Raw genomic sequence first — 27939 nt, forward strand, 5'->3', positions numbered from 1 at the left:
GTCAGCCCTGTGATGACCTGGCGACTTGTCCAGGGTGTACCCCGCCTTTCACCCATAGTCAGCTGGGATAGGCTCCAGCTTACCTGCGACCCTGTAGAACAGGATAAAGCGGCTAGAGATAATGAGATGAGATTAATTCTATACAGTGGTGCTTGAAAGTTTGTGAACCCTTGAGAATTTTCTATATTTCTGCATAAATATGACCTAAAACATCATCAGATTTTCACACAAGTCCTAAAAGTAGATAAAGAGAACCCAGTTAAACAAATGAGACAAAAATATTATACTTGGTCATTTATTTATTGAGGAAAATGATCCAATATTACATAGCTGTGAGTGGCAAAAGTATGTGAACCTCTAGGATTAGCAGTTAATTTGAAGGTGAAATTAGAGTCAGGTGTTTTCAATCAATGGGATGACAATCAGGTGTGAGTGGGCACTCTGTTTTATTTAAAGAACAGGGATCTATCAAAGTCTGATCTTCACAACACATGTTTGTGGAAATGCATCATAGCACGAACAAAGGAGATTTCTGAGGACCTCAGAAAAAGTGTTGTTGATGCTCATCAGGCTGGAAAAGGTTACAAAACCATCTCTAAAGAGTTTGGACTCCACCAATCCACAGTCAGACAGATTGTGTACAAATGGAGGAAATTCAAGACCATTATTACCCTCCCCAGGAGTGGTCGACCAACAAAGATCACTCCAAGAGCAAGGCGTGTAATAGTCGGCGAGGTCACAAAGGATCCCAGGGTAACTTCTAAGCAACTGAAGGCGTCTCTCACATGGGCTAATGTTAATGTTCATGAGTCCACCATCAGAAGAACACTGAACAACAATGGTGTGCATGGCAGGGTTGCAAGGAGAAAGCCACTGCTCTCCAAAAAGAACATTGCTGCTCGTCTGCAGTTTGCTAAAGATCACGTGGACAAGCCAGAAGGCTATTGGAAAAATGTTTTGTGGACGAATTTGACCAAAAAAGAACTTTTTGGTTTAAATGAGAAGCGTTATATTTGGAGAAAGGAAAACACTGCATTCCAGCACAAGAACCTTATCCCATCTGTGAAACATGCTGGTGGTAGTATCATGGTTTGGGCCTGTTTTGCTGCATCTGGGCCAACAAAACAAGTTCACAAACGTTCAAGCACCACTGTGAACTTCTACTAGAATTCACAAACTCAGAGTTGAGGAAAGGAAAGCAAAGCAAAGAAAAGAAAGGTACTCCAAGGAAAGAACGTTTTATATCATTTTTATTGTAATTTTTTTCATACTGTACTTCTCAAACCGTTGTCGCCCTTCGGGCAATCAAACCTCAACTTTTAGTGGCCCTGGTCAGTTTATAATCGCCACTGCCGACTGTGTGACCGCCTAGTTTCAATCCTGTATATATTTTGAGTGTATATACTGTTTAACAATATACATATGGTTTAAAAACGTCTATACTTCTCCAGGGATGAGTGCCTTCATGTTCCATATTTATGCACGAACCCTGTCCTGATCTGTTGAAGATATTTTTGCCTTTTCACCCTCTTACAGAAGAAATTAAACAAGCTATAATCATCATTATCATCATCATAATAAGTCTTCTGGTAATCCCAGTGCCTCATCCAACAGGTTTATCATCTTTAAGCACAAACAACAGAAGAAGAGTGTTAAGGTTACGTCTGAACAGACCTCGTGGGCGCGGGTGATGTGCAGGAGGGGGGATTTAGGGTTGACGGTGCAGTCCTTTAGACCCAAATTCGAGTGCAGGAACAGAGGGAAACCTTTTAGCTGGGCACTCAGGAGACTGTTCTCATTCGCCTACACACACATACACACACACACACACACACACACACACACACACGCACAGGAGTGGGAGAAGGAGGGAGTGAAAAAAGTCACACAATGCAAACCCATTTTGTATTGTGAGGTCAGACTATAATAATGTGGATTATCCCATTAATCATCCAAGTGTAGAACAGACAGAGAGAGAGACACACAGAAGAGCAGATCATGTGACCTTGAAGAAGCCGATAATTCCCACTCCATACTCCACACAGTATTTATCCAGCAGCTCCCTGTTCCAGGCATCCATGTTGACGTATTTCAGGACGTTTTCATAGATGATGAGAGCGAAGCGGCCCCGGTCGCGCTCCGTCAGCGTAGGCATGTCTCCTTTTCCCGGAGAGATCTCGGTGTGGTACCGGAATCGGGCCGACTCCAGCACGGCCACGATGTCTTGACCTAGCTGGGAGTACTGACTCTCGACAAACACGAGAACTACCGGGTCGGTCTGGCTGCCATCTGCCGCCGCATCTCTGCCCACTTCACCCTGGAGTGGCAGGAGCCGGGATGGCGTGACATCATCATTGCAGTCCTCTGGCGCGGCTCCAGCGGAAGGTTCGAACCCCCTTTTGACGCCATACAGGAAATAGGCAGAAATGAAGACGCTGAGCGTGCACAAGAGGAAGAGGAGGAGAAAGATGGTCTGGAGAGTGAGCTGGCGGAGGAGACGTCGCACGCAGCCAGCACCCAGCATCGTGGGGATGACCCCCCCACACCCACGAAAATCAACAAATAAACCAACAAACAAAGGGGTACAAAGGCAAAAATTGAGTCAAATATCAGATTCCTTCCATCGACACCATCAGTTTATGTCCGTGTATAAAAACATTGCGAATAAAAAAAAAGACATGTTCAAAGAGTTGGTCTCCTCCATATCAAACACCACTATGTCACCATGTCTGTCATCAGCTTCATTAATCGAGATGATTTTGTCCGTAATCTGGCTCCCTGAACGCGTGATCAGTAGCCGACTGAGCCTGTGTCCTGTCCTTCATTCAAATTCCTTCCTTATTTCTGTTTTTGAAGGAAGTGAAGCAGTGTCAGAACAACTGGTACAAATGTAGTCCCTCATTCCAGAAATGTCGGAGTATCTGCAAAAAAAAAAGGTCACAGTTAAGTTCATAAATTTAATTACAATTCTGATAATATGTAAAGCATGTATACACCAAATGGCCAAATGTTCGTGGACACTTGATCATCACATTCACATGTGATTCTTCCCCAAACTGTTGGTCCAAACTTGGAAGCACACAAGTGTATAAGGTGTCTTTGTATGTTGCAATATTATGATTTCCCTTCACTGGAACCAAGGGCCCCAAACCCTCTCAGCATGACAATGCCCCTGTGCACAAAGCAAGCTCCATGAAGACATGGTCTGCCAAGAATGGAGTAGAAGAACTCGAGTGTCTTGCACAGAGCCCTGACCTCAACCCCACGGAACACCTTTGGGATGGACTGGAACACCAACTTCATCAGTGCCAGATCTCACAAATGTTCTTATAGCTGAATGAACACAAATCCCCACAGCCATGCTTTAAAATGTAGTGGAAAGGCTCCCCAGAAGACTGGAGGTTAATTAGAAAGGGGACAAAGTCTGGGACTGGATGTTCAACAAGCACATAAAGGTGTGATAGTCAGGTGTCCACAAACATTTGGCCAGATAGTGCATAAAGCAAAACTTTCTCTTATATGACTGTTGCATCTCTTGCATGGTAACCAGGGTAACCAAGTAAAAAGACTTAACATGGCCAGCATTGTGCTTGGGTTGTGCAACTTATCTGAAACACAAACTACCGGTAAGCTACTGTATCTCAATGGTAACATCTGAACACCTTTTCATGTATTATTTCTGCAAGATATAATAAGTAACAAAACTGAAAACGTCTAATGGTATTGTCTTCCTGGAAACTGTTAAACAGCAACCATCACTTTATGAAGTACCAGGATAAAGCCGTTGTACCTTGCTCCCACTGAGGACGTGGACAGTATGAAAGGCTAAAGGACATATATGAAAGATGGTAATGTTTACAAAATTTTAATTTACACAAAATTACTAAACAGAGTATACACTAACCCAGTCTGTGAAAAAAAAAAACACACACACACACACAAAAACCTTATAACGTTAATGCTTTTCAAAGCATCTTGCCAAAGGTCTGCAGTTGAAAATTAACCAGCTGGCTAACACCGGCAGGCTTACAGAAATGTTAATTAAGATGCATTGTCCTTGTAGGTAAATAAATGAAATAAAATGGAATAAAACCAAAATTGATTCCCAGTCCAATCTGTACACCGTATTGATCATGTATACATTGTACTGTATATTAGTGGTGAACCGTTACTATTAAAGCTGGGACTTGAGCTCAGCCAAACCTTAGCCAGACACAAAAAAAGAAACAGAGCAAAGGATTTTGCAAGGGATTAGCACCAGGATGCCAGGTTGCTCCGTTGTGTGTAGCTGTCGATATTGATTTTAAAAGTAACTCAGTAAATTACAGAGGGAAATGAATACTTAAGTCTGAGTGAAAAATACTGTAGTGAGCATGCGTGGAAGAAGAGTCTGGAGAAAGAAATCTTAGTTTATCGGTCGTTAGCCTGTGTTACTTGCTCTCGATAGCACTGGCTTGACCACTTTATGAGCATTTGCTAACACTACTGATGAACGCTACACCGGCTGGAAGGTGACTTCACTGCTGCACTGATGGTGTCGAGTCGCAGTTAAGCTTCAAGATTGGCCTTCAAGAAGGCCTAGGGTGATACATTTTTGGTCCCTCCACTATAAATCAAAATCTGATTGGTTAATTCATCTGTCACTTCCGACATAAACATACACTGCCATGGCCTTCTGTCTCGGCAATGAAGTCCTAACCAATGAGTGAGCCAGCTCTAAACTCTTCTCAGCCTAGAGACAACAAACAAACCAAAAAAAATCTCATTGGATAACTCAATTTTAATGTTTTCAGGACAGTAACCCTTTCATTTCAGAAGCAAATTTGATAGAAAATGAGGCCAAATTAGAATTAAAAGAAAATAATTATAATGAAATTATGAAAGAATGAAAGAAATTAAATATAACATTTGAAATGCTGATATGTTTAGGCCTTCTCTGAAGGCCTAGACGGCCCTGACAGTTCCCCTCTGTTGTATATATAATAACGCTTGGCAATTTCTCTGTTCTGGGACGACGTAACAAACATATTTGAAATTACTGGCAAGAAAATGAAAAATAGGTCTGTGGTTGCTAAAAGATCATCACCTCTGGCAAAACTGACCACAGTATCCACTTAGGAGAGTATTTCATCGTGCTTGACTGCAAGAATTCAGAATTGATGGTACTACGCTGACTTATTGATTACGATAGCCTGTATAATTGACATAATAAAATTATCAATCAAAAGAAAAGTTCCTTTTGGATTCATAAACGTGAGTGTGTAAACCCATCCCACCTTAATGGACAAGAGTTTCCCAGAAGAACAGAGAGAGTAAGAGAAGCATAAACAGGAAGAGACAGATAGATAGATAGATAGATAGATAGATAGATAGATAGATAGATAGATAGATAGATAGATAGATAGATTTGTCAGAAGTTTACATACAGTGACATGAATGTCATTTTGGATATGAATGTCATGGCAATATTTGGGCTTTCAGTAATTTCTTTGAACTGTTCTTTTTCTGTGGCAGAATGTACAGCATACATCTTTAATAAAAAAAACACTAGAATTTGGTGCACAAGTTTTAATTTTCTTTGGGTTTTCTGAAATCAACACAGGGTCAAAATTATACATACATTCACTTAGATTATTAATTCAGAGGTGCTGAAACTTCCAAAATGTCTCTTATTTTGCCAAAGCCAAGGTCTCTTAACTTCCTGTTAGTGATCATGATTGGCTACAGCTGGTAGCTTCTCTGTGCCTTCATAAAAAGGGTTTGTTTACAGCACTCATTGGATTGACCAACACACAGTAAAATGGGAAAGTCCAAGGAGCTCAGTGCAGATCTGAGAAAGAGGATCGCAGATATACACAACTCCGGAATGTCTCTTGGAGCCATTTCTAAACAACTGCAAATTCCAAGATCAGTTCAAACAATTGTATCCAAGTTATTGTGAGGTGTAGTCACTTTGCCAAGCCACTTTGCTTCAAGAAAACCCAAACTGTCACCCTCAGCTGAAAGGAAATTGGTTTGGATGTTCAGGAACAACCTGGGAACCACCATGGCACAGCCCTGCCATGAACTGGAAGCTGATGGATCACTGTCTACAGTTCAGATCGCCATAGACTAAGAGGCTGCTATCCAAGAAATAACCCCCTGCTCCAAAATTGACACCTTCAAGCTTAACTAAAGTTTGAAGCTGACCACACGGACAAAGAAAAAGCCTTCTGGAGGAAAGCTGTATGGTCAGATGAGACAAAGATTGAGTTGTTTGGCCACAATGACCACCATGTACAGAGGAACACTGTACCAGCTGGTGGTGGTGGTAGGATCATCATGTTCTGGGGTGGTTTTGCTGCCAGTGGAACTGGTTCATTGCACAAAGTGGATGGAATAATGAAGAAGGGGGACTACTTCAGAATTCTTCAGCATAAACCATCAGAAACTTGAACATGACTTGTAACTCCCAAGTCCCAACAGGACAATGAACCCAAACACACATCAGAGCTGGTTGTGGAGGATAAAGCAAGCTAACATTAAGCTTAAAACAAGTCCTGACTTCAACCCTATTGAAAATATATGGACCGTACTTAGTTGAGTCCATGCCGAGAAAAAAAAAAATTATAATAATAATTGAACTCTACCAATTCTACCATGAAGAGTCATGAAATATCCAACCAGAATTCCGCCAGAAGCTTGTTCATGGCAAACAAAAATGTTTGGTCAAGGTGAATCTTGCAAAGAGACATTTTACCCAAATATTAGGTGTGCTGTATGTATATTTTTGACCTTGTATGTATAATTTTGACCCTGTGTTGATTTCAGAAAACCCAAAGAAAATTAAAACTTGTGCACTAAATTCTAGTGTTTTTTTTTATTAAAGATGTATGCTGTATCATCATTCTGCCACAGAAAAAGAACAGTTCAAAGAAATTACTGAAAGTCCAAATATTGGCATGACATTCAAATCCAAGATGACATTCGTGTCACTGTATGTAAACTTCTGACCACAACTGTAGATGGATGGATGGATGGATGGATGGATGGATGGGTGGATGATAGATAGATAGATGACTGCTATGCCTGGAAGAGATGATTACCACACCATTTTGTTTTCTCATTCAAAGAAAAAAAAACCAATTGCCTTCTGTTTCGCAGGAAATTAAGAATATACAGGACGTATTATCCCTTTATTCACGGCTTACAGCGAGCAGCTTTTTCTCTCCAATAATATTCAAACTAGTTGCATTAAGTTCAGCAGAGAACATGCTGAAATGCCAAATAACTGTTCGACCTTGACATTAGAGGTTGACGTGGAATTTGCTGAACTCTAATAGGGACACACATAAGACAGAATAATTCAGCAATATGAATTCAGTAATTATTACACTGCCGTAGAGTTGAAATGTTCTTTTTGGTAAATGTGAAAAAAAAAATCACTCATAAAGGGACTGAAATAAAAGGAAAGGAACAATGTGAGAGGGAAAAGGCTTCTCGTTACCAGTGGACTCGGTTTCATCTGGCTGTTAATCAGAAGTGGCAGTTTCTCGGCACCTCATCATTCTATTTGAGCAAAGTGTGATTATAAATTATTTATCTAAGCATCTATTTCCTTGTAAGAAGTAATTTTCCAACAGGCACTTAACTATCACTTATTTGTGTTCTACTGTAGGATCTGTAACAACACTACATTACTGTATATTCGACTGAATGCTCTACCCAAGCTACACCATCGGGTACATACCGTACATAAAGATGAATAAGAGACAATAGGTTTATGATACAGTCATTTCATCGGCTCTTTGTGAATAGCTCTGCTTTAAAAAGGAGTAGTTGTGTCTGCAGTTTACGCTGCATGTACATGCTACACGGTGCAGCTCCAATGCAACTTCTAATCGTTTATTTAACTAAGGCAATGCAAAATACTCCATGAGATACACTGTTAGAAATAGGGGTACAATAGGAGTCCATTTCTGTACCCCATGGTACAGTCTGCCATCTCTGCTTTACTGAACAGAAACAATGACAGTGTACCCCAGGCACTTCAAAAAGTTAACCAGGACACAACTTTGGCACCTGCGGCAAATACTACATATAAAAAGAGAAGAGAAGATACCAGATGTGGAAGCGCTCAAACATGCTGGGATAATTAGTGCAGAATTCCTTATCACAGCTTCTCAGCTATGATGGATTGGCCATGTAAGACGAATGTCTGATGAACGTTTACCGAAAGCTGTCTTTTATGGAGAGCTGCATGAAGGAAAAAGGAAGCGGTGGGGACAGAAACTCTGCTATACAGACATGCTCAAACGTCATATGAAGAACATTGCTATGAACATCAGCACTTTGAGGGAGATGCCCTCGATCGAAATAAATGGTGCTGCATTGAGAAGAAGTAAATCTCAGAAACTGAAGAAAAACAGCAGATAGATTATTTGAAAGCTCATGAATGTAGACATGCGAGTCATGCTGGAACAGTCAGTACTCAGATGCGATCGCTGCGGATAATACTGTCGATCTAACCCCGGTGTTGTGGCCCACAAACGCGTCTGCCAAAAATTAAGTCAAAAACACAGTCATCATCGAAAACAATGGGCTGCCAAAGAAAGAAGAGGTACAGTTTACACTAATGTACACCTTAGGGCATATTATTGGACTTCAGGGTAAATATGTGTACCTCTTTAGGGCCAAAAAAGTACATATACATTGGTGCTTGAAAGTTTGTGAACCCTTTAGAATTTTCTATATTTCTGCATAAATATGACCTAAAACATCATCACATTTTCACACAAGTCCTAAAAGTAGATAAAGAGAACCCAGTTAAACAAATGAGACAAAAATATTATACTTGGTCATTTATATATTGAGGAAAATGACCCAATATTACATATCTGTGAGTGGCAAAAGTATGTGAACCTTTGCTTTCAGTATCTGGTGTGACCCCCTTGTGCAGCAATAACTGCAACTAAACCTTTCCGGTAACTGTTGATCAGTCCTGCACACCGGCTTGGAGGAATTTTAGCCCGTTCCTCCATACAGAACAGCTTCAACTCTGGGATGTTGGTGGGTTTCCTCACATGAACTGCTCGCTTCAGGTCCTTCCACAACATTTCGATTGGATTAAGGTCAGGACTCTGACTTGGCCATTCCAAAACATTAACTTTATTCTTCTTTAACCATTCTTTGGTAGAACGACTTGCTTAGGGTCGTTGTCTTGCTGCATGATCCACCTTCTCTTGAGATTCAGTTCATGGACAGATGTCCTGATATTTTCCTTTAGAATTTGCTGGTGGGGCGGCACGGTGGTGTAGTGGTTAGCGCTGTCACCTCACAGCAAGAAGGTCCTGGGTTCAAGCCCCGGGGCCGGCGAGGGCCTTTCTGTGTGGAGTTTGCATGTTCTCCCCGTGTCCGCGTGGGTTTCCTCCGGGTGCTCCGGTTTCCCCCACAGTACAAAGACATGCAGGTTAGGTTAACTGGTGACTCTAAATTGACCGTAGGTGTGAATGTGAGTGTGAATGGTTGTCTGTGTCTATGTGTCAGCCCTGTGATGACCTGGCGACTTGTCCAGGGTGTACCCCGCCTTTCGCCCGTAGTCAGCTGGGATAGGCTCCAGCTTGCCTGCGACCCTGTAGAAGGATAAAGCGGCTTGAGATAATGAGATGAGATGAGATGAGAATTTGCTGGTAGAATTCAGAATTCATTGTTCCATCAATGATGGCAAGCCGTCCTGGCCCAGATACAGCAAAACAGGCCCAAACCATGATACTACCACCACCATGTTTCACAGATGGGATAAGGTTCTTATGCTGGAATGCAGTGTTTTCCCTTCTCCAAACATAACGCTTCTCATTTAAACCAAAAAGTTCTATTTTGGTCTCATCCGTCCACAAAACATTTTTCCAGTAGCCTTCTGGCTTGTCCACGTGATCTTTAGCAAACTGCAGACGAGCAGCAATGTTCTTTTTGGAGAGCAGTGGCTTTCTCCATGCACACCATTGTTGTTCAGTGTTCTCCTGATGGTGGACTCATGAACATTATCATTAGCCAATGTGAGAGAGGCCTTCAGTTGCTTAGAAGTTACCCTGGGGTCCTTTGCAACCTTGCCGACTATTACACGCCTTGCTCTTGGAGTGATCTTTGTTGGTCGACCACTCCTGGGGAGGGTAACAATGGTCTTGAATTTCCTCCATTTGTACACAATCTGTCTGACTGTGGATTGGTGGAGTCCAAATTCTTTAGAGATGGTTTTCTTTAGAGATCATTTTCCTCAATAAATAAATGACCAAGTATAATATTTTTGTCTCATTTGTTTAACTGGTTTCTCTTTATCTACTTTTAGGACTTGTGTGAAAATCTGATGATGTTTTAGGTCATATGCATATGCAGAAATATAGAAAATTCTAAAGGGTTCACAAACTTTCAAGCACCATTGTATGTACCTAAGTGGTATATAAAGGGGACAAATAAGTACCTTAGAGTAGTGTTTCTCAACCACCGGTCCACGAAGCGCCATCTAGTGGGCCGCAATTGTTTTTCAAGCTGAAGCTAATTTTTACTCGTCGTAGGGTACAATTGCTGGGTTGCATCTGATGTCATATCCGCCTGATTAAGCTACGGTCACACTACAGCTCGCAATGCTTTGCGATGGGTTATCGATGAAAATGAGGCATTTTGTTGGCGATATAGACATGAGCTAAAAGTTGTAGTCACACAGTAGGTGAACACTTGACTGTCACGCCTTTGCACGCTCGAGTCTGGTGCAGCTCGAGTCACCGCGTGCACTCATGGAGCACGTTGTGCATGCGCTTGAGACCCAGTTGTTATGGGAAACACCTGACGCTGATTTGAGCGCAAATTAGCATGTGCAGATACAGAAGCTGTTTCCACAGAGGCAAGGCAAGGCAAGTTTATTTATATAGCACATTTCATACACAATGGCAGTTCAATGTGCTTTACAGAAGTAAAAACAAAAACAGTAAACAATAGAGAAATAAAATTACATAAAATAATTTTATTTTTATTCTAAAACAATTAATTAAAAGAATTAAAAGAATTAAAAGAAAATAATAAGAATTAAACAATAGTAGAAATAAAATAATAAAATGAAGTAGAAATAGGAGGAGAAAAAAAAGAAACCAGCAGAATAGAATAAAAAATAAAATAGAATAAAGTTAAAATTAAAGTAAATTTAAAACATGCAGAGAAAGTAAAAATTATTTTAAAAAAAAAGAAGACAATATTAATTATTTAACAGAAAGCATCTGAAAACAGCTTGGTCTTTAACCTAGATTTGAAGCTGCCAACAGCAGGAGCATTTTTAATGTCCTCTGGGAGTTGGTTCCATAGCTGTACTGCATAGTAGCTAAAAGCTGCTTCACCACACTTTGTTTTAACAACTGGTTTTAATAGTAAATTTTTCTGTTTTGATCTGGTAGATCTGATTGGGTTAGGCCGCTGCAACATATCAGAGAGGTAATTGGGCCCTGTACCATTTAGAGATTTGTATACCAGCAGCAATACTTTAAAGTCAATTCTGTAGCTTACTGGAAGCCAGTAACCTTAGAATTGGAGTAATGTGCTCTGTTCTTTTTGTTCGTGTGAGAACCCTAGCATTTTGAACCAGCTGAAGTCGTTTGATGGTCTTTTTTGGCAGGCCTGTGAAAAGGCCATTGCAGTAATCAACCCTACTAGAGATGAAGGCATGTATTAGTTTTTCCAGATCATTTTTTGACATAAGTCCTCGTAGTTTGGAAATGTTTTTTAGGTGATAAAATGCCGTTTTAGTGATTGCTTTCATGTGACTGTCAAAGTTTAGCTCGCTGTCAATGAAAACACCAAGATTTTTAACCATTTCTTTAGTTTTCATCCCTTTTGTGTCAAGAATAGTGGTAATCTTGAGTCTTTCATCTTTTTTTCCAAATAGAATTACTTCTGTTTTATCTGTGTTCAGCTGAAGAAAATTTTGTGACATCCAGCTATTGATTTGATCGATACACTGGTAGAGACATTCAAGGGGTGCATAATCATTAGGTGATAGAGCGAAATAAATTTGGGTGTGATCTGCATAGCAGTGATACAAAATTGAATTTTTATTGATAATTTGCCCAAGTGGGAGCATATAAAGGTTGAAAAGTAATGGTCCAAGAATCGACCCCTGGGGGACACCACAGGTCAAGGACATTGACGTTGAGGAACAATTTCCCAGGGTAACAGAGAAGCTTCTATCTTTTAAGTATGAATTTAACCAATTGATAACTTTACCAGTCAATCCAACCCAGTGTTCAAGTCGATATAGCAGTATGTTGTGATCAATAGTATCAAAAGCTGCACTGAGGTCCAGTAATACCAGGACCGATGTTTTGCCTGCATCAGTATTAAGACGTATGTCATTTATAACTTTAATCAGCGCTGTTTCAGTGCTATGATTGGCACGAAATCCTGACTGAAAATTATCAAAACGGCTGTTTGCTATCAAGAAGGCAGTTAATTGATTTGAAGACAATTTTTTCAAGGATTTTCCCAATGAATGGTAAATTTGATATTGGCCTGTAGTTATTTAATACTGAAGGATCCAGATTATTTTTTTTAAGAAGGGGCTTTACAACGGCTTTTTTTAGGGACACAGGAACAACGCCAGTCTCCAGGGATATATTTATAATTTGAAGCACATCTGTAATTATAAGATGAAGAACAGACTTAAAAAAGTTGGTGGGCAGAATGTCCAGTTCAGATGTTGAGGAACTGAGATTTTGTACAGTTTTTTCAAGAGTCTCATAATCAATTAAACAAAATTCTGACATTGTGTTGACGTTATTTATCTGTGTCATTGGTGATTGCAGTTTTTCAATTTTTTGCAACTGAGATATATTATGAGGAATATTCTGCTGTATTTTATCAATTTTACCTTTGAAAAAGGATGCAAACTCATTGCATTTATTAACTGAGAGAAGTTCAGGTGCTAATTGTGGTGGGGGATTTGTTAGCTTCTCTACTGTTGAAAATAGCACACGGGCATTGTTCATATTCCTGCTGATGATGTTGGAGAAGAAAGACTGTCTTGCTTTATGAATTTCATAATTATAATTACAAAGCATCTCCTTATGGATTTGATAATGAATGTGAAGTTTAGATTTGCGCCATTTTCTTTCAGTCTTTCTACATTCTCTCTTTAGCAGTTTAACAGCCAGGTACTGCTTCCATGGTGCTTTCTGCTTATCATTGACTCTTTTGATTTTGAATGGAGCAATATCATCCATAATTTGGGTCATATTTAAATTAAAAAATTCCAGTAAATCATCTACAGAGTCTGACATTTTGGTTGAGTTCTGAGAGAGAGCTTGCTCAAAGAGAGCACATGCGTTGTCTTTTATGACTCTCCTACCTATAGTCATTGAGCTATTCTGAATGTGAGGAGACATAGAAACATCAAAGAAAACACAGAAATGATCAGATAAGGCCAGGTCAACAACAGTATTAGAAACAGTAAGACCCTTTGTGATGACGAGGTCAAGAGTATGACCACGAGAGTGGGTCTGCCCCTGTACATGTTGTACTAGGTTGAAGTTGTCAATAATTGCAAGTAGTTCTTTGGCATAAATGTTATCAGTATTATCTACATGCAAGTTAAAATCCCCAGATATAATAAGACAATCAAACTCTAAGCAAATGACTGATAACAGTTCACCAAACTCTTCAAGAAAGACTTTGGCTGAATGTCTCGGAGGCCTATAAATAGTTAATAATAATATGTTAGGAGAGCATGTAACAAGTGCACATAAGTGTTCAAAGGACATAAAATCACCAAGTGAGGATTGTTTACATTGAAAAGAGACTTTGAATATATTTGCGATCCCTCCACCTTTCCCTTGTCGGGTAACATTCAAAAAATTAAAATTTGGGGGAGCTACTTCAATAAGGGTGGAAGCACTATTTGCTTGATCCAGCCAGGTTTCAGTTAGAAGCAAAAAATCAAGATTGTGTTTGCAAATAAGATCATTAATTAAAAATGACTTGTTTAAAAGTGATCTAACATTCAGAAGAGCTAGCTTTACAGAAAGTCTAGAAGTAGTATCTGCTTTTGCACTCTGATGTTGTTTTAAAACAGGAAGGAGATTAGATTGGTTCACCCCCAGGGTTAAATGTGCTCTATGTGTTCTGTTTCTTATCAACACAGGAATAGACCTGGATGGCATAGGCACATTGGGTCCTAGCTGGTTTTCAACACTACACCCATTTGCAGGGACCCAGAGTACATCAAACAAGACTTTCTAAATGTTCCATTTGGTTTGAGGGTGAAAGGATTGGAGATGACATGTATCTTTTGGATGGTGAAAAAGATTTGTAGCCAGCTGAAAGTCCTGGGCAAACTGGGTACACTGCTTGTCGCGACAGATTTGGGCTGGAAAAAGAGAGTGTAGCCATTGGGAGCAATTTTTTCATGCTATTTGGGAAATCCATCCGAGGAGAAGTGGAGTCGTCTGTCCTTGAATGTTGGGAGTCTTGCAAGTCAGATGTTTGTGTGTCCTTGATGATGACTTGCAAAGATGATTGTTTAGGCTTTGTAACTACGTATGTCAGTCTGCGACATCTTATCAACTGTTTTCCTCGGTGCTGGCTGAGAAAAGATTGCAAGTTTGTAATGGTCTGCTAAGACTTTGGCTCCAATCCAGCTGAGTTCAGTGCTATTTGGCTTGTAAAATTCTCTGCGATTCCAGAAAAGGTTAAAATTGTCTATGAAGTTCATACCAAATGAAGAACAAGTTTTTCCAAGCCAGGTGTTAAGACTGAAGAGTCGAGAAAAAGCAAAACTTCCTCTCGCTGGGAGTGGGCCACTGATAAAAGATTGAATTCCAGTCTTATAGAGCTCAGAAAAAAGTTTTCTGAAATCATCTTGGACAAACAGCTGTTCTCTGAAAATATCATTTGCTCCCACATGCACAACAATATGTTTAATAGTTTTATGCTCAGACATGAGCTTCAAAATGCTGTCTTTGGTGTCAGAGATGGATGCATTTGGGAGACAACAAATAATCATCCCATAACCTTTTAATTGTCTTACAGTGGAATCACCAAGAACAAGGGTTGTGGGATCAGGTGGTGTTACGAGCTGCTTTTTGCCTCTTCTCACAGCTCTTTGATCTTGGTGCGATCTCTTTTTACTATGTGTTTGTCCACTTGAAAAATCCTCTTCCACATCCCTGAGGCATTCAAATTTGTTCTGAATCCTTATGGGCTGTGGATTTTCCATAGGATTGTAGATCCTATTGTAATTTGTAGAACGAGCTAGTGTTGAAGTAATCACTCTTCTGTTTTTATTTTTGGGCTTACCACCCATCATTTGCCAGTTTTCTGTACTAACATTTTGCCCAGCTTGATTGGTGAATTCATCCACAATGTCCTCGGTCTGTCGGAGTGCAATCTCTGCATTCTCAGCCACTGTTTCTGTACTCCTTTCCTGAGATATCGCTTTTAATTCGTCCGTCTTTGGCAGAGCATTAATCGTTGATTCCAGAATAGAAATCCTCTGTTCTAGTTCCATGCATTTTCTGCAGGATTTTTTGCTTCTTGGCATTTTGTATTAAAAACTAACTTATCTTATAAAGATGAAGAAAGAAAAAAAAAGTCGAAATTAAATTAAAATTAAATTAAAAGCTTATAAAGATGAAAAATAAAATGAGAAAAAAAATAGTGAAAATTCAATGAGAAAGTAAAGTATAGAAATAAAGATCAAGAAAGCAGGAGCAAAGCAAAGAAGCGTCCTACTCGCTTGAGTAGGAGGAGCAGAAAAAAAAAGAGGCTTTGCCAAGTATTATCATTATCACTGTCAGGTTTGTTTCTAGGCATGTTTATAATGCTGTTTAAATACTCTGCTTTATGATGCTGCTTTTGTCAAAAAAAAAACACGTGGAAGATGGTGCTTACAGTAATACATTTATGTCTGAGGACTACAGTCGACTTGCTAACTTTAAGACTGCAGTTGGTTGTCATGAACAGTTTCGCACTCAAGTTTCCATCAATGAACAGTTTATAACTTCAACAAAACAGACTTCATGTTAAAACCATAAGGAATTTCCTATTTTCACAGTTATAGTTTGTGACTCTATAAGACAGTTATAGAAGCGAGTTATTTATAATCACGCTATCTGTTTTCACCCAAATGAGGATGGGTTCCCTTTTGAGTCTGGTTCCTCTCGAGGTTTCTTCCTCGCGTCGTCTGAGGGAGTTTTTCCTTGCCACCGTCGCCACAGGCTTGCTCATCAGGGATAAATTAGGGATAAAATTGGCTCATGTTTAAAGTCATTAATTCTCTGTAAAGCTGCTTTGTGACAATGTCTATTGTTAAAAGCGCTATAAAAATAAACTTGACTTAAATATCACGTATGCTAATAAACACTCTTCCTGCACTTAGATCCGTCTCCCGCCGTCTATCTTGCAGTGTTCTGATCACCAGATCTTTAACCCAGCCACATATAAAATGTTGTACTCCTTCATGCTCTTCCAGGTTTTCATCCGCTTGTCCTTGTAGAACGATGTCTGCAGCACCAGGTAGTTTGAGATGTCGGGGAACTCAACGTATGGATAATTTTCCAACTCACAGGAAAAATCCTTCTTTGTTTGCGTGTAAGGATCTATACCATTGAGTGGTTTCTGTATCCACTTCTTTTGAGTGAACTTCTTGGTTTTAATAACCTGCTTCTTTGCTCTACACAAACATGGCGATAAGTTCTTGTGTTAATGGACCAGACTGCACTTTTGGATCATTAATCGCTTTTGACTGAGAATGCCCTGCATGCATGGTTTTATGTTGGCTTCTGGCACATCCATACAGTTTTAAATACAATACCTACAATTAAAACCCTTTGTTTTTATTGCATTTATTTAATTCCTGGGCTCCCATCTGTAACGGGAAGTGATGTTGCATCCCATTAATACACTTTACAAAAGATTATTAGATTCTAATAGAATAGATGAGCCAAAATAATTGGGGATCTTTTTTAATGGGCCCCGACACGTTACAAGTATGAATAGGTGGGCCTCGAAGTAGAAAAGGTTGAGAACCCCTGCCTTAAAGGGTACTGCCCCAGCAACAAGTCATTGTACCCCTAAAGGGACAGTAATGTACTTTATTTTCTGAGAGTCTATAAATATGAATCTTCTTGTTTAAATGCAACATTTGAGAAGTTTTCACATCTCTAACTTAGGGGTGAAATTCCCATGTAAAAAAAGTGATACTGTTTAGTAGTAGTAGTAGTAGTAGTAGTAGTAGGAGTAATAGTAGTAATAATAAACGAGACCGTCAATGATGGCGTAGCTCACTCCAGTCCCGTCTAGTCCAGATGGAACGATCTAAAGTGGGCAATAAATGTTGCAAGCTATATACACTATATACAAGCTATATATAGAAGCTATATACACCCTAGGAATACCGACCTATTTGCCAGAAAGAATCCAAAACGGCGAGGAATTGACCGAGAAGAAGTGATTTTTGTTGAACTGCTCATTAAGGCTTAATTAGTCCAAAACTTCATTAATAATTGTAATTAAGCAAATCTAGGTAGAAGTTATATGCACCCTAGGCAGCCCTGTCTTCATGCCAGAAAGAATCAAAATTGGTGAAGAATTGAGAGAGAAGAAGTAATTTGTGTGGAAACTCCTCGTTAGGGCTTAATTAGTCCATATCTTCATTATTAATTGCAATTATGCAAATTTGGGTAGAAACTATATGCATGCTAGGCAGACCTACCTTCCTGCCAAAAAGAATAAAAATCGGTGAAGAATTGAGAGAGAAAAAGCGATTTTCGTGAAATGTGGACGACGCCAGACGAACGACAGACAACACATGATGGCATAAGCTCATCACCTGTCGGCTGGATGAGATAATAATAATGAGCTAATAATGATGATGATGTTCTTTTTTTGTAGAGCAGTAGCTTTCCCCTTACAACCCTGCCATGCACACCATTGTTGTTCAATGCTCTCCTGATGGTGGACTCGTAAACATTACCCAATAACGTTAGCCAATATGAGATTGACCTTTAGTTGCTGAGACGTTATTCTGGGTTCTTTTGTGACATCGCAGACTATCACATTGCTCTTAGGCCCTGTCCACACGGCAACGGATTCAGGTGAATCTGATAAAATTGTTTATCGTTTCCGCCTGGCGTCCACACGGCACCGGCATTTTGGGTGCCCCAAAACGAAATCTTTTGAGAACGGGTTCCAGAGTGGAAAAATCTGGCAACGGAGCTGTTGCGAAGTCGTCTGGAGGAGTAGAACGGATTTGTTTACAATGACGTCACAACCACATGTGCTTCATGCCGGGTAGAAGTGTAACGAACTCGATGCGAGTTGTCAACAAATCCTATAACTTGGTTCATGAAACGCGCTTACAAAATATTTTCACTGTGAATATTTATTGTGCAATGGTGCAAAGTGAGACAGAGAGAGAGAGAGAGAGAGAGAGTGAGAGAATAGCCCTTAGGGCAGAGTAAATCCCGCCAACAAAAATAGGGAAAAAAAAGGAGCGATCTCACCTCTTCAGATGTTGGTTTAAGTCCTACAATACATTCCTCAAAAAGGGTGTAGAAGAACAAAGTAATCCATCAACGTGTAGCATTCAATTTATTCCGGACCATTAAAGAATTCTGGAGGATATCAGAATGTTGCCGTACCGGCTTCCATCTACCCCGTTCATTCCTCTTTCCGCGTCTCCATTCAAAAACCGAGCACGTGATTTAAAGGGAATATATCCATAGGATAGGGAGTGAGAAAGTGTGTGCATGTGACAGTGACAGGGATAGTCACTGTGCGCATGCGCAGTTATGCGCATGCGTCTACTTCTATTGTTGTGGTGTCTCCGATGGGACTGTCTTACAGCGCACCTAGAGGTGTGGCATGTGTATTGCATCGTTTTCAGCAAGCGTTGCATTATGATATGGACCTGAAATTTAACTGATCCGTTGCCCATGTGGACGCGATATTTAAAAAAAAAAATCTCGTTGCCGTGTGGATGTAGCCTTAGAGAGATCTTTGTTGGTGTACTACTCCTGAGGAATGTAACCGTGATCTTAAATTTCCTCCATCTGTCTAAAGACGAACTCCAAACTCTTTAGAGCTGGCTTTGTAACCATTTCCAACATGATGAGGATCAACAACTCTTTTTTTTTTTTTGAGATCCTCAGGAATCTTCTTTATTCCTCCAATCATACACTTCCACAATCACGTGTTGTGACGGACAGACTTTGAGAGATCCCTGTTCTTTCACTTTCAAATTAACTGCCAATCCTTGAGGTTCACATACTTTTGCCACTCACTGATGTGTAATATCGGATTGTTTTCCTGAACAAATAAATGACCAAGTATAATATTTTTTTATCCAATTTGTTTAACTGGGTTCTCTTTATCAACTGTTAGGACTTGTGTGAAAATCTGATAATGTTTTAAGTCATATTTGTGCAGAAATATCGAAAATTCGAAAGAGTTCACAAACTTTGTGTTAAGGGTTAAGGTGTTAATAAGCAGGGTATTATAATCAGGTGGCCTAAGGTTATACCCAGGTATAGTGGGATGAACATAGCTGCAGGTTATTTCATATCCCAGTTCCATGTTTGTGTAGGAGAGTCCAAAAAATAGGCACAAAAAGTGTAGACAATGAAATACGACAAACAACCCCCCCCCGCTTTCCAAAACGCCACTGAGCTTGTAAGGAGGAGGTGCAGCACTGAGGCACTGAGCATGTGGCTGCATATCAAAAACAGGTTAACGAAGCGAGAAGATCCTCTGACATACACACGCGCATACAAGGACAAGTTCCGCAGGTAAGATACCGTACAAACAAGGCAAAATAAATAAATAAATAAAGAAAAACACATCTCAAGTGTCAGTGTTGTTCAGTGGGTTGCCATGTGTGTTGATAGTGAGTTGGTGAGCGAGTCTCGAGTCTCCAGGAAAATTTGCATATATTTCACAGAGCTTTATGATGGAATATGAGAAAGTGGGCCAACGTAATAGCTTCATCTTCTGTAGGGATATAAGGCTAATGCATTAAGCAATGCCTCTTGAGCCGTTGTCTTATAAAACTTTCAGAGAATCAATCTATCTAGAGGGTTTCAGAGTCGAATTTCAAATACAATCAGACTAAAGGGGCTTTGAATAATCTGAAATAGCAGAAATGCTATTATAAAACAGTTATTGTAACTTTAAAAGCCTCAGATTTGGATATCAGTGGGCTGGAACATATGAAGACAGTATGGACACTAATCCTAAATTCTTCGTTTGCACGTGACATCATAGCTAATTATGCATGAGGCTTTGAACCAGAAGTGGGCTATGTTGGCCATATACACAAACTCATGCAGTGCACATTTACTATAGAGGATGTGCAATCACGTGACCCGCACGTGTGTACTCCGCCCACTCCGGCATATTGGACGGCATCAGGATAGTTTACCTTGCGCGAGCGTAATGGATCCAGGGAGTAATCCCCAAGAAAATTGGGAAAATACCCCATCTACATCGCGTGATTACTTGTCTGAGTTTGTTCAGCATCTTGAAGGTGACGTGAGGCAGCGTTACGTGGAAAAGTGTTCCAGGTTGGGGACTGCAGATCCGTACAACTTGCCGCAATCCTTGTTCAGGGAAATTCGGAGCTGCGGTGCCGGCGATTTGCCCGATCTGGCCTACCACGACATTTACAATTTTCTTGTTAATCGTGAATCGTGTTACACTGGCAAAGCCCTCAAAGCTTACAAGAGCCTGGAAGCTTATAAATATTTTGTTGCGGGATGGCTATCCCAACTATACCTCTGGAAGGTTCCGAAGAAGAATGTCTACTTGATAACCTCACGGGTAAGTGGCATTAAGACGTTTATCATAAAGAGACTATGCAGGACGTTTTATCTTAAGAATGTTCGAAATTTAAACTCAGTTCCAGATAATGACAGGGTTGTAAATATGTATGTTTTTGTCTGAAAAACAGGAAATCAGAAAGCTGCGCACGTTTGGGCAGCTTCCGTGAAAACGTGGGCAGCTTTCTGATTTTGATCTGAAAAAATCGGATCTGCGCGATTCAGCCGTGAAAAAGGTGGCATCCGCCGTTTGCATCCCTGTTTAAACTCATAGATTAACCGACTTTAACCGGCTAATGAGGCTCGGTGGTCGGTCAAGATTTTTTTTTAGTTTTCGCCATCCCTACTATGGATTGGCCTTTCAAAGGCATATATGAGCCAAAAAGATAAAACATTGTCATAGACTAGGCCAGGGTAGTAGGGCTAGGCATAGCCATTTTAAACATTAGAGACTGTCTAGTTTCTAAGTATGCAGCTATCATTCAGTCCGAAAATCAACTTAACAGATGTACTAGGAGTATTGAATTAGATTACACCAAATGCTGAACAAGATATAACCATTCTCGAAAGATCTACTCCCACACACTTGATAATTAGAACGGGTTCGTCTAAGTTCTATGCGCGGCCTTGCCGTCCAAAATGGCGGATAATGAATATCACGTGACCTTGTGACGTCACGTGCACGCTCTCTATAGAAGAGATTGTTACGCTCAAGAATTCCTTTTGTTTCTTCGCTATGCTGACTCTTTGTTCTGTAATTGGATGCGGGCACAACTCTATTCGACACAAGGGGAATTATAAGGTCTTTACAATTCCAGCAATTATAAATAATCAAGGAGAAAAAACAAGAGAGTTGTTCACGGAGCGTAGACGTCAACAGTTGTCCAACATAAACCGGGCTGATCTAAGCGATGAGAAAGCAAAAACCACACAAGTCTGCAGTGAACATTTTATTAACGGTAAGTGCTACGAACTAGTTATTAATGAAAGATCACAATATATAAGAAATATTGGATTGTTTAATAGCCTGGTCGTGCAGAAACTTGCCGTGTTCATCGAGTGTGTGATCCGACAATCAAAGGCTTCTGCGATTATTTCATTTTAAAAAGAGCTGTTTATAATTTTTGATGACACTGCTTTTATTTGGCTTTTTCTTTCCATTAGGGAAACCAGCTGATCTCTACAATTTTATGGATCCAGACTGGGCTCCAACACAGAATATGAGCCACAACAAAATCAAAGATGGTATGAAAGCGGTTGCTCAAAGTGCTAGGCTTGTAGAGCACAGAAAGAAATGCAAAATTAAAGAAGAATCTCCACAAACAATCACAGCGTCAATCCAACAAGATTCATGTCAACCCACTACCTCGAATACTGTAGCCTCCTCGCCCAGTGAGGGCTCTTTTATAACTAAATATGTTATATAGTGTGTTAGATACCTATCTTTTGAAGCAGTCAAAATAATTGTTTTTAAATTAGATTTGAGAAATGACTACAAGCTTCTAAATGTAACTCCTCTTTACCTTACAGTCTGTACTCTTACCACTATATATATATATATATATATATATATATCCATCCATCCATCCATTATCTGTAGCTGCCTGTGCAGAGTCGTGGGCAGGCTGGATCCTATCCCAGCTGACTATGGGCGAAAGGCGGGGTACACCCTGGACAAGTTGCCAGGTCATCGCAGGGCTGACACATAGAGACAAATGACCATTCACACTCACATTCACACCTACGGTCAATTTCGAGCCACCAATTAGCCTAACCTGCATGTCTTTGGACTGTGGGGGAAACCGGAGCACCCGGAGGAAACCCACGCGGACACGGGGAGAACATGCAAACTCCGCACAGAAAGGCCCCCGTCAGCCACTGGGCTCGAACCCGGACCTTCTTGCTGTGAGGCAACAGTGCAAACCACTACACCACCGTGCCACCCCATATATATATATATATATATATATATATATATATATATATATATATATATATATATATATATACACAGGGTGTCTCAAAAAAATGTACTCACACTTTAACTGTCCCTAACATGCTGCCTTTTTTGTGTTGCAGGTGTAATTAATTAATCACAGCATGGCAGGAAATTATCGCACCAAACCAAGAACAATTGATGCATTGAAATTGGAAATTGAAAGACAATGTCGCGATATTCCTAATGACCTGTTTCGTGACGTTTGCGAATCCCTTGGTGCGCGTTATCAGCGTTGTCTGGACAATAATGGTCATCAATTTGAACATTTGCGAACATGATTCTTCAATTACATTTGTCTTCTGTATTCGAAGCTATTCCATTTCACTCTATGTTCATAAATAAAGGTTTTCTCGTCATTCAAAATGTGAGTACATTTTTTGAGACACCCTGTATATATATAAATGGCTGCCATCTTGAATTTTTTGGTGGCACGTAAGTAAATGGAATGTAAGTGTGTAAAATTTGGTAATTTTTTACTTCTATAGAAATATTCATATTTCACATCTTGTGATGGTTGCCATCTTGAATGTTTAGGTGGCATGGCACGTTGGATAAATTTTGAAAGTATATCAATGTAAGTGTGCAAAATTTGGTGCTTGTATCACCATTTGCATGATTTTTCTGTTATCTGCAACAGTACAGTAAAAAGAAATGGGCCACAATTAAAATACATACGTTCATCACCTAATGCATCTAATAAAATAACTCACAATTTAAAATGTGAATTTTTATCATGTGTCAGGACCTGGTCTTCCCAGGCAGTCTCCCATCCAAGTACTAACCTGGCCCTTAATGGCGGTGATCTCCATTCCTATAGCCCTCAGCCTCTTGTTTATTGCATAGCTAGGGTTACAGTGGGGGGACGGTCCTCTGCTAACCGTGAGAGTTTGATTCCTTATTCACATCTGTATTGCGGCGTGCCTTGCCAGATGGCAGTAGGTACTGCCAATTATGATAATGCTAAGTATGGTTATGATGATCTTTGGTATGAACTCACGATCTCTCAGTCAAGAGGCGGACACACGCTAACCACTAGGCCAATTCACGGTATACATGTCTTATACAAAGTGCTATTTGTGTCCAATCCAGATGAAGCTGCAACCTTAGGTAGCTCCAAAGTTCTAATCCCAACTGGTGGGGTAATTTATTCCTGATACACTAGGCCTGCATCCAAAAATACAGCTCGTAGCTTGCCAGAGCGATCCTCCATCATGAGCTCTCATTCAGCAGCTGGCGCTCCCCATCCCGTCTTATCCATCACACTGCCTTCTCTCCTAATACACCGTGACTAATGTTTAACATGAGACAGGTTAATTATGGAAATTGTGGTGATCCAGACACATAAAAAAAGATTCCCCTCGAGCAAACACTACAGGTGAAATTGGAACATTAAAGTCTGCTCTGGGAAAAATCCCATTAATCACTGCCACGTTAGCTGCTGAAAGCTGAAGCCAAACACAACGTTTGTGTGGAAAGCAGCTGGGTAACATTAGCTCAACTAGGCCCACTGATAATGACGAACTCACTCCGGCTTAATGTTCACAATGAAATGCGAGCTCAGTCGCTCAGAAGAAGTGATCTCTCTTCGAGGAATGATAAAGGTACTTATTTTGGTCCATGATGAGCAATATGGTGATATAATATCGAAAATATAATAAATTGTCCCAATACACTGTACTGCAATATTTAGTGATTTTTTATAACTTTGTTATTACAAACTGAAATTAGAAGCAGCTGATCTGAATTTTATTTATTTATTTATTTGCATTTTTATATTTTTTCCCTTATTTCCCCTTTTCAATGTTGAATAAATTACTTTTTGTAGACATAAAAAGTAAGCAGACATAAAATAAAAGCATTTAATTAAAAATACTCAATTTTTAAACCTTTTTTTTTTTATTTTTTTTTACTGACAGTTTCCTAACAAACATCTCATCTCATCTCATCTCATTATCTCTAGCCGCTTTGTCCTTCTACAGGGTCGCAGGCAAGCTGGAGCCTATCCCAGCTGACTACGGGCGAAAGGCGGGGTACACCCTGGACAAGTCGCCAGGTCATCACAGGGCTGATACATAGACACAGACAACCATTCACACTCACATTCACACCTACGGTCAATTTAGAGTCACCAGTTAACCTAACCTGCATGTCTTTGGACTGTGGGGGAAACCGGAGCACCCGGAGGAAACCCACGCGGACACGGGGAGAACATGCAAACTCCACACAGAAAGGCCCTCGCTGGCCACGGGGCTCGAACCCGGACCTTCTTGCTGTGAGGCGACGGCGCTAACCACTACACCACCGTGCTGCCCCCCTAACAAACATATCACGCCACAAATTACATTTTGTCGAAATGTCTTCATAATGTGATGTTTTTATCATATTACCCACCCTAGTGTGTATATATATAAAATCAAAAATTTTTTGGAGTTTGGCAATTGTCCTGAAGTATTGAATATTTACAGACTTGCGTGTTCAGTTTCCTGTTTTATTCGCCTTTAACATTTCCAAACTCTGCCTCACAACATATTCAGTGTACATTTGTTTTCCTGCTGCTGTCGTATCAAAGGCTCCTAACGTCGGAATAGTAAGCCTGTCAGACGCTCGTTGGCCGTGCTGTGAAAATTGTCCATGCAGACGTTCATCTAAGTTTCCAAATGTCACTACTTAACTCTTGAATATGTTCTATCGTGAATACTATCATTAAAAAGCTTATAATCTCTGCTTTCCAAAGAAATGTATCTAGTTATGATCTGTTCAGTACTTTGGGAGTAACGGCAGGTTGAAGTCGGTACAACAGAGTTCACACTCTGCTCGTGGGACGTTGGGAAACTGCCGGTGCTTTTTGAGTCACGGGAAAACGCTCAAGCTCTCTCTCTCTCTTTTCTGATCGGTTTTCAACTGGATTACTCGTGAATATCAGTCAGACAACTTTTACAGGAATATTCTCTCACTCTCAGTGTTTCTGATGAAGCATTCAGCAAAATTTTCCATCTGCTAGTTTTGTTATGATTCACAGGAGACTGAAGTGAGTTTTCATAGCTTTACCTACTTATTTTTTTTTTTCAAATCAAACTGATTCATGTAAATTAATGACTATTTTAGAATATAACTGTAGTTGTTTTGATGAAAAATACTGAGATTTTAGTGGTCGGAATGATATTTAAAAAAAAAGAAGTCAGAAATGCGAGTGTCAATTTCAATTCAATTAATGTGAATTGCTTACTGCATGTGGCTCATATGGTTTTTTCGAGGTTCGCCTTGAAAGATGTGAATATTAATTGAAATAATCATTTATATTCTTTAATAGAAACACTAGTAGGCCCTACTTTTGAGAACTACAAAGGCCTACAGAGCACAAAGAGGGCATTAGAAATAATCTTTTATTAGTTTTTTTTTTGAGTGTACAGATTTAATGCTTTTACCTAATTAGCATAATTAATACTAATCAAACACTAATTTGCGTAATTTGTTTTTACTCATTTTTCAAACTTTGTATTCAGTATACAACCATCTATGTGCCTGCCAGTTTCCATGTAAATCTCATCTCATCTCATTATCTGTAGCCGCTTTATCCTGTCCTACAGGGTCGCAGGCAAGCTGGAGCCTATCCCAGCTGACTACGGGCGAAAGGCGGGGTACACCCTGGACAAGTCGCCAGGTCATCACAGGGCTGACACATAGACACAGACAACCATTCACACTCACATTCACACCTACGGTCAATTTAGAGTCACCAGTTAACCTAACCTGCATGTCTTTGGACTGTGGGGGAAACCGGAGCACCCGGAGGAAACCCACGCGGACACGGGGAGAACATGCAAACTCCGCACAGAAAGGCCCTCGCCGGCCACGGAGCTCGAACCCGGACCTTCTTGCTGTGAGGCGACAGCGCTAACCACTACACCACCGTGCCTGCCAGTTTCCATGTAAATCTCATCTCATCTCATTATCTCTAGCCGCTTTATCCTTCTACAGGGTCGCAGGCAAGCTGGAGCCTATCCCAGCTGACTACGGGCGAAAGGCGGGGTACACCCTGGACAAGTCGCCAGGTCATCACAGGGCTGACACATAGACACAGACAACCATTCACACTCACACCTACGGTCAATTTAGAGTCACCAGTTAACCTAACCTGCATGTCTTTGGACTGTGGGGGAAACCGGAGCACCCAGAGGAAACCCACGCGGACACGGGGAGAACATGCAAACTCCGCACAGAAAGGCCCTCGCCGGCCACGGGGCTCGAACCCGGACCTTCTTGCTGTGAGGCGACAGCGCTAACCACTACACCACCGTGCCTGCCAGTTTCCATGTAAATATCTTGAAAAATAGAAAAGTTATTAAGAAAAAACATTTGATCTCATTCGTTAACAAGGCCCATTTTGGACCATGTGTTCCTCATACAGAATATTATCGCAGTTTTCTAAAAAAATTAAGCCGTTTTTTCAATCTATGATTCATAATATCTCCAGAACGGATAAATATTTTAATTCTGTAAAAATGATGTTGTTCTGCATTCAATTCTGAATTCAACGAGAGCAGTTTCAAGCAATTTGGACTGAATTTGAATTTTCACCAGCTATGTCTAGTAATAGTGCCAGGTTTTTCTAGGTGAACTTTAATCCTGTAACTTACTGAGTCATGAACGTGTATATGTTGTATATTTTTAACCCTCTACATATAGTTTTGATTTCAGAAAGCCCCTAGATATATTCAACTTGTGCACCAACTTCTTGTGGTTTTTTTTTTTTTCAATTAAAGATTTATGTTGTACAGTAATTGTGCCACAGAAAAAGACCTGTACAATGAAATCACTGAGAGCCCAATATTATCATGACGACATTCATGTCCGTATATATAAACTTCTGACTCTAACAGTACGGTATAACACACCATAAGCATTCCAGCATCTCTGTGCTACAGGAAGATTGAGCAGAAAGTGGAGTTCCTTTGTGAAATGCTGTTAAAAGTCCTTGAAGTAAATCATATCAGATAAATGAGTGCAGCGTGTTGAAGGTCGAACAATAGCGCTTGAGGTATTGTGTGACTCTTTGTGTGAGTGTGAGTGCAGGGGGTCAGCGCGAATCCCTGTGGCTTCTCCATGCTC

General features: G+C 40.2%; 1 protein-coding gene across 5 annotated transcripts in view; it reads right to left on the minus strand.

Annotated features, from left to right (window-relative positions):
* Positions 1 to 27939, minus strand: part of ndst1a (N-deacetylase/N-sulfotransferase (heparan glucosaminyl) 1a) — a 241469-nt gene that overhangs the window by 48319 nt on the left and 165211 nt on the right. For all 5 annotated transcript variants that reach the window (XM_060915190.1, XM_060915193.1, XM_060915191.1 and 2 more), the window contains exons 2-3: positions 2006 to 2921; positions 1675 to 1803 (exon numbers count right to left, since the gene is read on the minus strand). In XM_060915190.1, coding sequence (XP_060771173.1) covers positions 1675 to 1803; positions 2006 to 2524 — 648 coding nt within the window. In that variant the 5' untranslated portion in view covers positions 2525 to 2921. The remainder of the gene's footprint in view (positions 1 to 1674; positions 1804 to 2005; positions 2922 to 27939) is intronic.

Source organism: Neoarius graeffei, chromosome 2 (genome assembly GCF_027579695.1).
Source record: "Neoarius graeffei isolate fNeoGra1 chromosome 2, fNeoGra1.pri, whole genome shotgun sequence".
Taxonomy (NCBI): Eukaryota; Metazoa; Chordata; class Actinopteri; order Siluriformes; family Ariidae; genus Neoarius; species Neoarius graeffei.